Raw genomic sequence first — 18,116 nt, 5'->3', positions numbered from 1 at the left:
AAAATATAATAAAATAATATGAAAAATATAATGTAATATAATTTAATATAAAAATATAATATAAAATAATATGAAAAATATAATATAATATAATTTACTATAAAATAATATAATATAATATAAAAAAATATAATATAATATAATATAAAAACATAATAAAATATAATATAAAAATATAAAATATAAAAAAATAAAAAATATTAAAAATTAAATTAAAAATTTAAATATAAAATAATATAAAAATATAATATAATATAATATAAAATAAAATATAATAAAATAAAATATAATATAGTATAAAAATATAATATAATATAAAAATATAATATAATATAGTATAAAAATATAATATAATATAATATAAAAATATAATGTAATATCATTAAATATAATAAAAAATAATATAATATTAAAATGTTATAAAAATATAATATAATATAAAATATAATAAAATATAATATAAAAACAATAAAATATAAAAAATGTAAATATTTTATATTTTTATATAAAAATATAAAATATAAAAAATTAAAATATAAAATAATATAAAAATATAATATAATATAATATAATATAAAAATATAATAAAATAAAATATAATATAGTATAAAAATATAAATATAAATTAATATAATATTATATAATATAATATAAAAATATAATATAATATAGTATAAAAATATAATGTAATATCATAAAATATAATAAAAATATAATATAATATATTATAAAAGTATAATAAAATATAATATAAAAATATTTAAAATATAATATAATATAATATAATATAATATAATGTAATATAATATAATATAATATATTCAATTCAATTCAATTCAGCTTTATTTGTATAGCGCTTTTACAATGTAGATTGTGTCAAAGCAGCTTCACATAAATGGTCATAGTAACTGGAACAGTGTGGTTCAGGTTTTAGTGTTTAAGTTCAGTTCAGTTCAGTTTAGCTCTGTTCAGTGTGATTTAATCATTACTGAGAGTTCAAACACTGAAGAGCCAATTCATCGATGCGTAGCTCTACCAATCCTGAACCATGCGAGCCAGTGGCGACAGCGGAGAGGGAAAAAAAAAAACTTCACCTGATGGGTGTGAAGAAAAAAAAAAACCTTGAGGGAACCAGACTCAGTTGGGCACGACCATTTTAATTTCTCCGCTGGCCAAAAGTCTTGTGCAGAAATTCATTCGCCGTGGTTTATGCTGGAAGATGGCCTCAATGAAGACTCGTCTGTCCCTGGAGCATCTCTGGAATCAGACTCATGTTCTCCACTCCCCACGACCATCAGCGCAGCAGCAGCTCAGGATATGGCCTGGTCCCGGATATGGAATCCTTGGGATCATCACGTCGCTGGTCTTGGATCCAATCAGTGACTCCGCCTAATCTGAGGACCTCGGGATGAGTATCCCCAGGTGAAAATAGAGAATAAAGAGAATAATTAGCGTAGCTGCTGTTCATAGTGTATATAAGCAAGATGTAGAATATAATATAATATAATATAATATAATGTAATTTAATGTAATGTAATGTAATGTAATGTAATGTAATATAAGAACAAAACTAAAAGTGCGTAGGATTTTAAAGTAGTTTGTGTCAAAAATATCAGTCCTCTGTGCATTATTTCTAAACATGTCTCAACACACTCATGTCACGCTTCACAACACACTCAGGATCATGCTTCACAACACACTGACGTTTCAGATTCCACTTGCATGACATTGAACAGCGTGCCTACATGTTGAGTCTTAGCAAACGCATGCCACGTTTTCCAACACTGAGAAGCATGACTTAAGCATGTGTCAGTACATGTCATCGTTCTCATCATGCTTACGTCACACTGTTCTTCTACCAACACATCTATGTCATGACAAACTTGAAGGGATCGTACAGTAAACCGAGCTCCTGACTCCTGGTAGTGATGTGTTCCCAGTATCCCGGCCAAATTTGCCCAATGGCTTCTGTCCATCATGGCCTCCAAATCATCCCCATATCATAACCGTGATGTGTGGTGTACACTCTAACGCAAAAATGGCTGTCATTGCATCATCCAGGTGGATTCCGCACAAGTTGGATCAATCAGTTGAACAGTCTATGAGCTGACGTATGAGCGATGCGCTGATGGATCGACTGATATACGCGACTTTAAAGCAAACTGATGACCTTTACAGCCAATCACAGTCATTTCTGTTGAGCATGTGAACACAATGGCCAGTCAGCGGTGTTAAAGAACGTGCTCAACAGTGCTCAAATGCTAGTTTGCCATTTTTTAAAATATCAGTACCGACTGGTACCGAACTCGATACTAACAAGAAAGTTTTAGGTCTGAAACTTACAGGATTGGTTTATAATACATTGACCTATATGTCAAAAGATAAAGGGAATTAAAATGTCTTCATGACCACTTTAAATATCAGCGAAATGATGGCACAAGGAAGTTTCAAAGGTTTTGTGACAATTAAAATTTGCGTATTGTGATTTATTTTTAGTTTGTGTGGTCATGATGTGCATGTGTGCATATGTGTGTGTGTGTGTGTTTTCTGCGGCTGTCACGCTAACAGATCTCCTCTAATGTCTGGCATTCCCACTGAAATTCCATCCAGGATCCCGACAGATGAGCGTCTCTGATTCCCCCAGATCTGTGTGTGTGTGTGTGTGTGTGTGAGTGTGTGAATTCCACAAGTCTGTGTGTATTATAGGCCCTCTAGTATGTAAATATACCACAGAGCGCTAAAGAGGCTGTCGTCTCCTCTCTCTTTCTCTGTGTCGTAGTCGTCAGTGAGTCCACCATTCATTGAGTTTCCATCGCTTGTCTGTCTGCAGGCTTCTTCTGAAAGCAGGAATTGACATCAACAGAACCACTAAAGCAGGCACAGCGCTCCACGAGGCCGCCCTCTATGGGAAAACAGAAGTAGTGCGGCTCCTTCTGGATGTAAGTCATCTGTTTGTGGAGGCATTTTTACTGCACGGGTCTTCAAACCTCCTTTTACACATTTTGATCACTGTGCCACAAATAAAAATCATAATTTTATGTGCATTTTAGTTCATTTAAGCAGAATCTTTCTTTATAACGGCCCATCATATGCTTCTTTGTGACAATCTTGTTTTTTGTGACAATTTTAGTTCATGTGGAAGTAGGTTTTTTAGTATTTAAATTAGTGTTTATGTTTATATTACTCTTGTTTCTAAGTGTGCAGTTATAAAAAATTAATTTTAATCAACAAGGACACATTAAATTGATCGATAGCCTCAGTAAGGATATTTGTAATGCTGTTCTTTTGAATTTTGTTCATCAAATAGATTGTTTTTCGGTTTCTGATGAACTTTAAAGAAGACTTCAATAACAATAGTAGTAGTAGTAATAATAATAATGATAATAATAATAATAATGATTATAATAATGATAATAATAATAATAATAATAATAATGATAATGATAATAATAATGATAATAATAATAATAATAATGATAATAATAATAATGATAATAATAATAATGATAATAATAATAATAATAATGATTATAATAATGATAATAATAATAATAATAATAATAATGATAATGATAATAATAATGATAATAATAATAATAATAATGATAATAATAATAATGATAATAATAATAATGATAATAATAATAATGATAATGATAATAATAATAATAATAATGATAATAATAATAATAGTAATAATTATAATAATAATAATATTATTAATATTAATAATGATAATAATAATAATAATATTAATATTAATAATGATGATAATAATAATTATAATAATTATAACAACAATAATAATCATAATCATAATAATAATGATAATAATAATAATAGTAATGATTATAATAATAATATTAATAATGATAATAATAATAATAATAATAATGACAATGATTATAATAATAATAATAATGATAATAATAATAATAATGATTATAATAATGATAATAATAATAATAATGATAATAATAATGATAATAATAATAATAATGATAATGATAATAATGATAATAATAATAATAATGATAATGATAATAATAATAATAATAATAATAATAATAATAATGATAATAATAATAATGATAATAATAATAATGATAATTATAATAATAAAAATAATGATAATAATAATAATAATGATGATATAAATGATCATAATAATAATTATAATAAATGTTTATTGATAATCAAAGCATGTTATTACAAAGTTTTTGGTACATAATTGCATATGATATTAAGTCTGATCAGTCACAGTCTAATAATTTCACCTCCCTAATTTCTTTAAAGGCTGTTTTTTTGTATTGAGTTAAAAATTTGGATCATTTTTGCTTTGGTGTGTGCCTTAAATTGGCATTTAAGTGTTATTACTAGTATATTTGGCAATCACAATATTAGAGTGGATGGGTTAGGGTTAGGGTGTCAGGGTTGCCAGAAGTACTGGCAGAACAGCTTATAGTTTTTGATAAAACACTGATGTTTATGGTAAAGATTAAAATATCCATCATATGCGTTTAACTTGATGCTTAAAAATGAAAGTTGTAGGTAGCAATTACATTATTTAACCTATAGGTGGCGACAACCAGCCATCAAAAACATGCCACTGAATAATTCTTCAGAAATGATTTTTGTTTATTACAATACTGAATATTTTACTATTTATGTTTATTCAGCTGATTATTTCTTCCTTTTATTTTTAATTAAATTACAGTTTCTAAATTCTGTTTGGTAAAACTAAAAGTGTCTTGCAGTGCTGTTTCTGTAAAAAATGGAAAACAAATGACATTTGACTCCTGCCCTTTTTGGCTGATCCGAAAAATAGTCCGATCCATGACTATGCTAATGCTAATGTTGGTTTTTCTGCCTTTCAGACGGGCATCGATGTGAATATCCGTAACACTTACAATCAGACAGCACTGGACATCGTCAACCAGTTCACCGCATGCCACGCCAGCAAAGACATCAAGCAGCTGCTACGAGGTCTGTGTCCATCAGTGTGTATGTGGAGTGTGTGCTTTGTGCTCTCATACTAGGCCAGTTGCAGTTACTTAATCTAACCCTGGTCTTGTTAGACAACTACAATTGTTGCAGTTTTGTTTAACAGCCACAAGGGGGAGACATGTACTCAAATACAGAGATCAAATCAAGCTCGCCTGCCTTTTACTTTCACTTTCAAATTTGCACGAGATACAAATTATATATACATTTTTACAATTATGTAATATAATTAATATACTTGTTTTGAATAGTTTTGTTTCTATGTATTTTATATATATATATATATATATATATATATATATATATATATATATATATATAGGTATAGGTATAGGTATATATAGGTATAGGTTATATATATATATATATATATATATATATATATATATATATATATATATATATATATATATATATATATATATATATCAATTCAGCAAATAAAATTATTATTTAATAGTAATTAAATATTCTAATTATTAACAGTAATAATCAAGCTTATTATATGACCTAAAGTCACATATATTATTAAACCTTTTTAGCATATTTCATATTAAAAGCGTATCGATCATATTGATGAGGCTTGTATTATTATTACTCTTATTATTACGTAATATTATTAATTTAATAAATATTAATAATAATTAATTATTAATCTTTTATATTATGTAATATAATTGTTTTGTATAGTTTTGTTTCTATGTATTTGTTTCTATGTATTATATATATATATATGTATATATATATAGGTGTATATATACACATATATACCTATATATATATATATATATATATATATATATATATATATATAATACATATAATACATAGAAACAAATACATAGAAGCAAAACTATACAAAACAATTATATTACATAATATAAAAGATTAATAATTAATTAATAATTAATTAATAATTAATTAATTAATTAATTAATTAATTAATATTTAATAAATTGATAAGGTTACATAATAATAAGATAATAATAATAGGAGTAATAATAATACAAGCCTCATCAATATGATCGATACGCTTTTAATATGAAATATGCTAAAATGGTTTAATAATATATGTGACTTTAGGTCATATAATAAGCTTGATTATTACTGTTAATAATCAGAATATTTAATTATTATTAAATAATAATTTTATTTGCTGAATTGAAATATTTGTGGAAAAACCTGCTGCTTACTATCCAGCATTTGCAGAAACTACACAAGGCCTTAACAGAACATCATGTACAATATTTATTAGCTATAAAGAGTGTTAGATATAGCCATATCACATGTAAAATATACATTTCTCTCTATGATTTTTCTTCTCTATGATGTTTCCTTTAATATTGGGTTATAAGGTGTTCATGAGATTCGTGTATGGGGATGTGTATAGTATTATTCACTAGGTCGGTCACAATAATCAATATATGGACTTCTCATGGACACATGGAAGTGACCTCAGTCATTTCTGGTGATGCAAAATATATGGCCTGTACATAAAAACCAATTCCAGCAACGTCTCTATCTCTATAGGAGGTGTCAGTGTCTGTATGGTTAATAAAACACTGCAGTATTTACTGTAAATGACTATCACATACTTGTCAACATTGGGATATGAAAATAAGGGATATGCCCACCATAATAAGGGATTGCCCCTCCACCCTCCACCCCCCAAAAAAATCCCCAAATTACATTTGGAGCTGTTTCATTGTAAATAAACCGTTAGATGGTCAGTACTATGATTTTAATTATTATTAACAAAAGAAAAATAAATATATACATTAGCAGCAAATACATTAGCGGACAGTTCAGCTTATTAAAATTAACTGTTAAAATGAAACGGAATCAAGCTATCAATCTCATTATCCGTTTCTCCACTCATTAGCCGTTCTCTCACACATTCTGATTAAAGAGCAACCAATGAATCTCTCATTTATTACGATTTTTTTATTACATTAAATAAGAGGTGTCCCTTTAAAAATACAAACATCTAATGTTATAATGAAAGCATTCGACTGCTTTCCTAACTTTTTATGCTCATTTAAGACGAAATTAGTTGTGTTTGAAAAAAAAACCCCACTAAGATCGACATCTTCATATGTTATTATTATTAATTATGTGTGTTTGTCTGTTCAAACACGCACCCAAAAGCCAGACTTTTCTCTCCGCTTCCAATCGCGTGTACAGAATCTGTTTGGGAAACAGCGTCTGTTTATCACTATGGAGCGCGTCAGCTGACAGTCATGGACCATTAAGGGATGGGCGACGGCACCTGTAATCAAAAGCAGGGGCGCAACTACACATTTACTGAGGGGTATGCGGGTTCAAATTTTGTGTGATCCCTCTTATTTTATATTAATTCATTAATAATAAATGAAGACAAATTTTCAGATTAATCTTATAACTTTTGACATTATGTATGATTTGACAGTTTATTTTGATAAAAACAAAAGCAAATCTAAACAGTTACATCTACATGAACACTTTCGGCTGTGGGACTGCATGTTATTGTGTTAAATGATTTTGAACTAAACAATAACAATATTATATTCGTTTAAAACGCAAAATAATGTTTTTTAACAAAACATATTTATTTATTTTTATTATTTGAAACTTTTAATAAGGATAGTTTAAAAAAATAGTTTTGGCACAACGGCGCCCCCCCATGTGTGGCGCCCCTATGCGCCGCATATACTGCATACCCCCTTGTTGCGCCACTGATCAAAAGGAAATGGAATCGCGCCGTTTTTAATATTTATAAGTGTTTTCATTCCTAAACAAAGTGAAAGCACAGAAGACTCACGTTTTAGAGCAAGGGGCGACCCCTGGTGGTTCGGCGGTATGGGTTGCGTATAGGGAGGCTGTTCAGAGAAAGACTGAAAATTCGGGAGAAATACGGGAAAATACCTTTATGGGATGATAGCTGGATAGAACTGTAAAATATAGGAGTATCCCGGGAAAAACGGGAGGGTTGACAGGTATGCTATCATACATTTTCATGTGGCAGTCTGACAGCTGAAAATAGATCTGCTAGCAGATATCACAGCCTCTGTTACTCTATACCTTGCACTTTTGTGTTAACGTTTAATAATATTCACTTGGGAGACGTGTTTTCTCTTTCTGATTCCAATGGCTCATTATTAAACCGTTAAAAAGACTATAATTCAATATTCTTCATCATAAAATATGATGTGCTCTTTGAAAGAGTGTACTTGCATTGTGATGATATTATATTGTCACTCTGGCATTATATAATGATAAAGTGATCAATAATATCATTTATCGCAATTTACTTTGGTGCAATATATCCTACAACAAAAACTAGATATCATGACAAGACCCATTATTTACCGTCTGACTTGTGCATTTCTGATGTTTTAACATTTGTGTGTGTGTGTGTGTGTGTGTGTGTGTGTTCAGAAGCGACAGGAGTTCTTCAGGTCAGAGCTCTGAAAGACTTCTGGAATCTTCACGACCCCACAGCCCTCACCATACGGGCCGGAGACGTCATCACGGTACAGACGCTTGCACTACACAATCTTAATATAGGGTCGGTGTGTGTTTGTGTGCTGCACTTGCACTGCACAACCTCAAAGGGACAGTTCGCCGCACAAAACAAAAGTTCTGTCATTATTTTATCATCCTTTACTCGATTCAAACCTGTAGGAGTTTCTTTCTTCTGTTGAACACAAAAGAAGATACTTTGAAGAATGCTGAAAACTGGCCATTAGTTTTTTTTTTCTAATGAGGAAGTGAATGGTTACCGGTTTTTAGCATTCTTCAAAAACTCTTCTTTTGTGTTCAGCAGAGGAAAGAAACTCATAAAGGTTTGAAACTCCTGTAAATCCTGAGTCATTTTTCATTTTTGGGTGAACTAGTGCTATTTAGAGTCACAAGGAAAAGTAGCAGACACTGAAATGCATGCGGTCATGGTAATTAGGGGAAGAAACACTCAAAGCTCTTTTGTGTTTTGTAGTTTTATTAAAACATCCATGTTTGAAAGAAATACACACTTAGGGCTCTATTTTAATGATCTAGGCTCAAAGTCTAAAGCACAGGTGTCAAATCCAGTTGCTGGAGGGCCGCAGCTCTGCGCAGTTTAGTTTCAACCCTAATTAAACACACCTGATCAAACTAATCATGCCCTTCAGGTTTGTTTGAGACCTACAGGTGAGTGTGTTGGGGCAGGGTTGGAACTAAACTGTGCAGAGCAGCGGCCCTCCAGGAACTGCAATTGACACCTGTGGTCTGAAGCATTAAGGGCGTGTCTGAATGTACTTTGGGGCAGCACGGTGGGTAGCACAATCACCTCACAGCAAGAAGGTCACTGGTTTGAGCCCCGGCAGGGTCAGTTGACATTTCTCTGTGGAGTTTGCATGTTCTCTCCGTGTTGGTGCGGGATTCCTACAAGTTCTCCGGTTTCCCTGACAGTCCAAACACATGCGGTACTGGTGAACTAAATTGTCCGTAGTGTATGTGTGTGAATGAGTGTGTATGGATGTTTCCTAGTGAAGGGTTGCATCTGGAAGGGCATCCGCTGTGTAAAACATATGCTGGATAAGTTGGCGGTTCATTCCGTTGTGGCGACCCCTGATTAATAAAGGGACTAAGCCAAAAATAAAATGAATGAATGAATGAATGAGTCCACTTGTGCTATTTCAAAGCATGGATGAATACGCTCTGCGCCCCGGCACATGGTCTAACAGGGTTGTGCTTATTCTCTTGATGAGTTCTGGGTGCATAACGTGCAATAAACCCATTAGAGTCTCGTCTCACATTCCCTTTAGGAGTCGGTTGTAAGTGTAAAAACTGAAAGCATCTCTGAGAAAACAGTTAAACAGAGCATCTGCAGCGCGAGGATAAAGAACGAGCCTCCTCCTTTCAGTCTCTTTACTTTACTTTTACTCTTTGCTCCTTTACTTTGCTGGAGTGAGGAAACGGTGGACACTCACTCCACTGAACACATCCATTAGCCCACATGTTTAATTTCCTTTGTTAAGCGCAAACATTTGCTTGAAAACTATTTCTAAATTCAGTTCTAATCTCCAGCAAAGGAATAAATGAACAATAATAATCAAATGTGGTAAGAAAACTGAGTTACATCCAAACACACGTCCTGTTCTTATCCAAATATGCTGATGCAGACGTTTCCAAAACCCCACAGGTGGACACATCTACACTTGTGTTGATTAAAACAGATATAAATCTGCAGATAATCAATAATACTGCTGATAATCACATTATACGGATGCAGGTTGACATGAATAAACTGAAAAAGCCCTTCCCTCCCAGGTTAAGAAGGCATGGAGGCAGTGGTTTTACATTTATGTAGAAAAAAATCTTGTTTTAATATGTATAGATATTTGTGTGTTGTTGTGCATCCTGTGTGTATTCAGCAATGTGTAAACACGCCTTTCCACTGCACACGACACTTGGACAGGACTGTCGGAATACGCCCCCTTGTGGCAATCGCACAGTATTTTCAGTTCTGTCGTGCACCATGGAAGAGAAGCTGTTCTGGCAGTGTGCGAAATAAAGGAGTGCAAAAGCAAGAGCCAGTATTCTCTGTGCGTTCAGTGGTTGAATGAATGAATAAATACTAGAAACTCAGAGACCGCTAAAAAATATTGGAGGGAATGTGGAGACAACATTAAAAAATTAGATTTTTATTACTTTATTACTTGCATTTATGAACAGAAATGTTTTTATTTTTTAATATAGGATTTTTCTAATTCAAAAAATAACCAAATAAACTAGTATTTCTCATCTCACGCACACGGACCTGCTTGGACAACACTGGAATACATTACAACACTGGAATACATTACATCCGGTAGGCTGGTCGCATAGTATTTCTCATCTAGTACTAGTATTTCTCATCTCACGCACACGGACCTGCTTGGACAACACTGGAATACATTACATCCGGTAGGCCGGTCGCATACGGTCTAATCGCAAATATTTCAACGCATCCGCAGCTCAAATCAGATCAGACTTTTCCACATGCGGAGATGATCAGAGCTCCACACAGCTCCCAGACTGCTCTCCATTGGAAATGAATGACTCCCGGTCTGTCGATTGTCGTTTGTCGTGTGCAGTGGAAGGGAGGCTTAAGCGTTTGGACCTGCATAGACGCATAACTAACGTGCTGTGCCCTGGAAACTAGAGCCGCTTTTAGTTGGTCAATTTTAGTTCTTCAAAATAGCAACACGCCAACAATACGCCTCAACACACCTCCTTTATAGACCAGCACACCCATCAGTCCACAGAGTGTGCGCAAAATGCAGGGCTCAACAATAAGGACTGCCTGGTGGCCCAGGGCCAGCGTGAGAGACGCTTGGGACAGTAGACAGGATCATTACTGGCCCGATTGGGACAGTGCTGCCTTGTCACTAACATTTAATTTGTCTGCGACTATTTGTCAATTGCGTGGATTTTAAGTTTGTGCTTTTAAGTCTTTAAACATTACCTTCTCTGTGATGTCGTAAACACCATATTGCTTTCCGGTTCCTCTTATCTGATTTGATGTTTTGAGCATGCAATTTTTTTCCATAACCTGGTAACAACCAGTACAGAGAAGGCTAAAAGAAAATGTCAATTTCTAATGTCTTGGAAGCAGACATTTACATGTGAACAACGCGACAAAAAAAATGTGATGTTTTGCACAGTTTGCCATCAGTTTGACAAGTCAGCCCATCTTTTGTTAAATAATTTTCAACTGTAATAAAATACCTCTACATTTTCCATACTACTCTTTTTGTTTGCATAACACTTTAATTAATTTTTTTTAAGTATTAAAATTGTAGATTCACAGACTTTATTTTTTGACATATTATTTAAAATATGCGGCTAAAATATAGCTATTAACTTCCCTTTTTTTTTGGTGGGGCCAGTAAAAATTATGGCAGGGCAAGTAAAAATCTGAACCACTGGCCCAATCAGACCAGTACAAAAAATCCTTAGCGTTGAACCCTGAAATGAATTCGCTATTTAAACAACGTGGTCGGAAAACGCGGAAATTACTGTTGCGCTGGTCTGAAAATAGCAGCAGATCACGCCAAACACGTCTTGCGCCTGTATTACTTTTAATATATATTTATTTTACAATAAATAATAATGACTGAAACATACGCATATTTAGGAAAAGGCAGGTTATTAAAGATAAGCAGGTTTCATTCATTAATTTCCTTCGAATTAGTCCTCGATTTATCATGAGTCACCACAATGGAATGAACCACCAACTAATCTATATATGTTTTACGCTGCGGATGCCCTTTCAGCCACAACCCAGTACTGGGAATCGTGGGTTTTATTTGATCAAAGTTGTTCAATTAAAGGACTGCCTCTGTAGTCCTAGCATCAAGCATCTCTTTCTTTGTCTTTCCCTCTTTCTCTTCATGGCCTTGGTTCTTTTTTTTAGAGCATGCCAAAGATAAACAAGTGTTTATTAGTGAACTCGATGCTCTGCATGTTTTGGCGCAGTGTTGTTTGTCAGGAAGACGTGGGCAGAGTAGCGTGTGGGTCACCTTCTGGAGGCTTCAGAGCCGTGTGTTTTTGTTGCGCCGTTGTGTGTGTGTGTGTGTGTTGTAATGTGTGTTTGAGCTGGGAGTGGGCGACTGGATGGTGTTATCTAACTTTCAGAAAGCTTTCAGATCGTTCATTGTCTGTGAATCGCCGACCTCCTCCTCCTCTGTTTTGACTGGTTGCTAAAGACGTGAAAAATGGATTGAAAGCCCGAGTGCTTGCGTTTGTAGACAGCAGGGCTGGGCGGGATAAAAATGTTGATCAAATTATTTCCATTAATTCAATTCAATTCAGCTTTATTTGTACAGCGCTTTTACAATGTAGATTGTGTCAAAGCAGCTTCACATAAATGGTCATAGTAACCGGATCAGAGTAGTTCAGTTTTTAGTGTTTAAGTTCAGTTCAGTTTAGCTCAGTTCAGTGTGGTTTGAAGTCATTACTGAGAGTCCAAACACTGAAGTTCATCGATGAGTATATATATAGATGAGTTAACTGAAATGAACTAGGTGGCACGGTGGCTCAGTGGTTAGCACTGTCGCCTCACAAAGCAAGAAGGTCGCTGGTTCGAGTCCCGGCTGGGTCAGTTGGCATTTCTGTGTTGAGTTTGCATGCTCTCCCTGTGTTGGCCTGGGTTTCCTCCTGGTGCTCCGGTTTCCCCCACAGTCCAAACACATGTTAAATTAAGCTTTTACATGTCACTTTAAGCTGATTACTAGTGTTAGTATTATGTGCTGTCATCATGGCGAAGAGAAAAGAGTTTAGATATTAAACTAGAACCTAAAGTTCATTGATAAACTTTGATGTTGGCTTGAGAAAGCCAACGTGGCTGCGCTAGGACTGGGAATGGCAGTTGGCAGGAAGCACGGCGGCGGTTGCTAAGTGGTTGCTAGGCAGTTGCTAAAACGTTTATGGATTTGTTAGGTGGTTGCTAAGCAGTTGTTAAATGGCAATGCTCGTGTACATGTTTGATCAATTTCTGATACTTAGTAGGCATTTCTAGCATATGTTATTGCATTTAGATAATCATTCATAGCATGTAGCTAATCGTTATTAGCACTTGGCTTCCATTATCATTGTTACCATGCATAGTACACAGGAAGTCCCATTTGCTAGCATGAGTCAAACGAGCCAATGCCCAGGTCCCTACGATGTTCTGATGTAGAGATATTGCTGTTTTTAAATGGTTGCTAGGTTATACTGTTTTATTGCTATGGGGACATTTGACAGGTTAGTGATGATACATCAAAGCTTCTTGGCAATATGAGTGACCTTAATCAACCCCGATGTTTCTATGACAGTCTTTATGATTGTCAAAAACTGGACTTGAACATTATGTATTCCTGGTGTTGGGTTGCGGCTGGAAGGGCATTCGCTGTGTAAAACAAGTGCTGGATAAGTTGGCGGTTCATTCCGTTGTGGCGACCCCTGATTAATAAAGAGACTAAGGAATGAACATTATGTAAAAATGGCTTGCCGTATTTTTTGAAAATACAATGCTTAATAAGTGTGAAAGTGATACATGCAAAAATGTCTTGCCATATCAGTAAAAAATATGGAGTTTAAGTCAAAAATGGCTTGCCATATTATAAGAAAAATAATGCTTAAAAATTATTTATTGGAAAACTATAAGTCTGATAAACCTTAAAGATATAGCAACAAAATCTAACGCATCTAAATACAGCTTTTGGCCAAATTTGGGGCTTGTATAATTTTTGGTCCCACTTTATATTAAGTGGCCTTAACTACTGTGTACTTACATCAAAAAATAAATACAATGTACTTACTGTGTTTATAATGTATTTGAGAACACTTGTGGTGCTTTTGAGTTGGAATAGAGGTTGGGTTATGGACAGGTTTGGTGGCATGGGTAGGTTTAAGGGTGGGTTAAGGTGTAAGGGATGATCAACAGTGTATTTACAAATGTAATTACAAAAGTTAACTACAGATGTAACTACATACATGTATTTAATCAAGCGTAAGTACACAGTAAATACATGTATTTACACAATAAGTACATTGTAACAAACTATTCATACCTATGTAAGTACATATTAGTTAAGGCCACTTAATATAAAGTGGGACCTAATTTTTTTATATGCCCGGATTATAAAAATGTAATATTTTAAATATTTCATAAAAAAAAAATGATAAGTCTTATAAGCATGAGGAGATATAGCAACAATCTTAAATGCAGAAGGCACATTTTGACCACATTTGGGCCTTGTGGCATGAACGGCCTAGGAGGAGATACGTTTGTTTTCAAGGACAGAGTAGTATAACAGTATGTTGGCTTTCTCAAGCCAACATAAATAACTATTATGTTTAAAAATATGTTGATCAAAATCTTCCCACCGTTAAACACTCCTATGAGACGGTAATGTTGAGCTGAGTGTGTTGTGAACGCAGGTGATCGAGCAGCATGTGGACGGACGCTGGAAAGGACACATTCACGACACCCAGAGAGGAACAGACCGAATCGGATACTTCCCACCCTCCATAGTAGAGGTCATCAGCCGACGCTCAGGTACTTCATCGTGGGGAATCATGGGTTTTCCTCCAAGATTTCACAGATTTTTGGAGCTTCGCTGCATATTTTCATCTTAAGAGATTTTGTCACATCCATTAACCTTACAAATAACAGCGTTTGCTTCGCTGAATTAATAACAAGCTAATATTTGTGACTCTGTTTCTTCCATCTCACTGCTTCCCATGTAATATATATGGCTGCGTCTGAAAGCTGAAATTGCTGATTATTGAGATCGCAACATATATAATGTATATTATATAGAATATATAATAAAATCTATTATTATTATTATACAGTATAGATCAAAAGTATATATATATATATATATATATATATATATATATATATATATATATATATATATATAAACAAAAAAATATTTATATATATACACGTATATATATATATATATATATATATATATATATATTTTTTTTTTTTTTTTTGTATATATATATATATATATATATATATATATATATATATATATATATATATATATATATATGTATGTATGTATGTATGTGTATATATATATATATATATATATACATATATATATATATATATATATATATATATATATATGTATGTATATATATATATATATATATATATATATATATATATATATATTTTTTTTTTTTTTTTGTGTGTATATATATATATATATATATATATATATATATATATATATATATATATATAAAGTACTGACCAAAAGTTTGGGCACACCTTCTCAAAGTAGCCACCTTTTGCTTTGATTACTGCTTTATATACACATATGTGTGTGTGTATATATATATATATATATATATATATATATATATATATATATATATATGTATGTATGTATGTATGTATGTATGTATGTATGTATGTATRTATATATATATATATATATATATATATATATATATATATATATATATATATATATATATATATATATATATATATGTATATGTGTGTATGTATGTATGTATGTATGCATGTGTGTGTGTGTATATATATATCAGTATACCCGTTTCCCGCTAAATTTTGAGCGCTGTTTAGCACGTTCTTAACCCTCGTGTGCTGTTGGGTTGTTTTCATGTACCCCAGTGTGATTTTGAGACTTAATTTGGCCATAACCTTCTCTGTGTTTCATCAAATGAAATTATTTTTGCTGGAAAATCTTATTTTGACACATATTTTGGGAAGATGTTGAAAAGATTTTCAAAAACTCAACAGTACACTCTGTTCAAATTGACTATTCTTTCAATATGTTTGCGCTGTTTTTGCCCCGTTGACTTGCATTATAACTAAAAAACTACCAACAATAAAGAATTGTCAAGGCTTTTGCAATCAACAAATGTGATTATAATGAAAGTCAATGGGGTAAAAACAGCCCTCAACATAATGAAAGGGTTGTCAGATTGAACAATACACAAGGGTTAAACAGCGCGGATTGGGCATTATGCTCAACAGAAATGACTGTGATTGGCTGTGAAGGTCATCAGTTTACCATTCTTCACCAAGTGCAAACACTGATACACGGACACTGGATTGTTTTACAGCCGCTTCTATCAGCTGATCTGTCTATGTGCTGACATATCCATTGATGGATCAACTGATCGACATGGCTTTGAAACCCTCCGGTGTTTGTGTATCTGTTTGCACTTGGTGAAAAACGGTAAACCGATGATTTTCGTGGCCAATCATATCCGTTGAGCACAAACACAATGGCCAATCAGCATCATGTATTGACCTTGGAACTACCTACAATTGTTGTCACCGACATATTGTGAGTCAACAAGTTGGCTTGTTACTTCTTTTCGAGACGCAGTCAGTGTTCATTTCTAACCTCCATCCGCTTCATTAACCCACTACTCCTGTCATATGTGTGTTGTCCTGTAGGGGGCACCTTGCTTCGACACGCATCTCTGCCCAGCCACAGACAGCAGCTGTTCTCCAGGCCCGCCCTCAGTCCCAGCTTGAGTCTGAGTGGTGCGCCTCAAACTGACGACTCCTACACTCTGTACACCCCTAACCCACACCTGCTCCTGCCCCATGCCAACGCTCTGAGCAGCAACACAGGTATAACACTCGCTTTCTAACAGAGACCTAATCATTAACGTTTCCGTAATCTCATTCATTACATAGTGTTGCACGATACAGGGAAAAGATATTTCTTATGATATAACTTTCTCTAGAAAAATGCAATTTTTATTAGCTGTTTAGTTATATGCTAAACGATACTGTTGTTGAGTATTGCGATAACGATATTACTTACGATAAAACTTTACCTAGAAAAATGCAGTTTTTATTAGCTATTAGCAAGTTATTTATTAGCTATGTTTTGTTGTACGATATACAACACTTGTTATTGCGCTAGCGATATTTCTAAAAAAATGCAGTTTTTATTAGCTGTGTTGGTATTAGCTATGTTTTGTTATTAACTATGTTTTGTTATATGATGTGCGCTACTTTTGTTGAGTGTTGCGATATCAATAATTCTTTCAATATCACTTTTCTCCAGAAAGGTGCAATTTTATTAGCTGTGATTTGTTTTACGATATGCGATACTGTTGAGTAGAAAAACTCAGTTTTTTATTAGCTATGTTTTGTTATTAACTGTTTTTTATACAATGTGCAATATTTTTGATGAGTATTGCCCTTACGATATTTTTTGATGTAACTTTTCCGTAGAAAAATGCAGTTTTATTAGCTGTTTTGTTAAATTTTTCTTGCAATATAAATTTTCACTTTTTTTATGGTTTGTTATGCGTTATGCAATACTGTTATTGAGTCTTCCGATAACAATATTTCTTACGATACAGCTTAGAAAAATGCAGTTTTTATTAGCTGTTTCATTATGCGATACTGTTGAGTCTTGCGATAACGATATTTCTTATGATATAACTTTAGTTATAATAAACAATGCAGTTTTATTTACTATGTTGTGTTGTACGATATATGATACTGTTATTGCGCTAGCGATATTTCTAATGATGTAACTTTTCCATTAAAATTGCAGTTTTTATTAGCTGTGTTGTAATTAGCTATGTTTTGTTGTACGATA

At 33.0% G+C, this 18,116-nt stretch overlaps 1 protein-coding gene across 9 annotated transcripts in view; it reads left to right on the top strand.

Moving 5' to 3' along the window:
• The window catches only part of LOC100334642 (CASK interacting protein 2), a 111,985-nt gene that overhangs the window by 82,478 nt on the left and 11,391 nt on the right, over window positions 1-18,116 (top strand). For 4 of the 9 annotated variants that reach the window (XM_073945213.1, XM_073945212.1, XM_073945211.1 and 1 more), the window contains exons 8-12: window positions 2,831-2,939; window positions 4,878-4,986; window positions 8,422-8,516; window positions 14,932-15,049; window positions 16,952-17,131. In XM_073945213.1, coding sequence (XP_073801314.1) covers window positions 2,831-2,939; window positions 4,878-4,986; window positions 8,422-8,516; window positions 14,932-15,049; window positions 16,952-17,131 — 611 coding nt within the window. Of the gene's footprint in view, window positions 1-1,262; window positions 1,423-2,830; window positions 2,940-4,877; window positions 4,987-8,421; window positions 8,517-14,931; window positions 15,050-16,951; window positions 17,132-18,116 lie in introns of those variants that run through there. The other 5 variants (XM_073945217.1, XM_073945216.1, XM_073945215.1 and 2 more) reach the window with 2 other exon arrangements.

This window comes from Danio rerio, chromosome 3, assembly GCF_049306965.1.
Source record: "Danio rerio strain Tuebingen ecotype United States chromosome 3, GRCz12tu, whole genome shotgun sequence".
In the NCBI taxonomy this organism is placed as follows: Eukaryota; Metazoa; Chordata; class Actinopteri; order Cypriniformes; family Danionidae; genus Danio; species Danio rerio.
The sequence above is the reverse complement of the archived record's forward strand: the minus strand, read 5'-3'. Positions and strand labels throughout refer to the sequence as shown.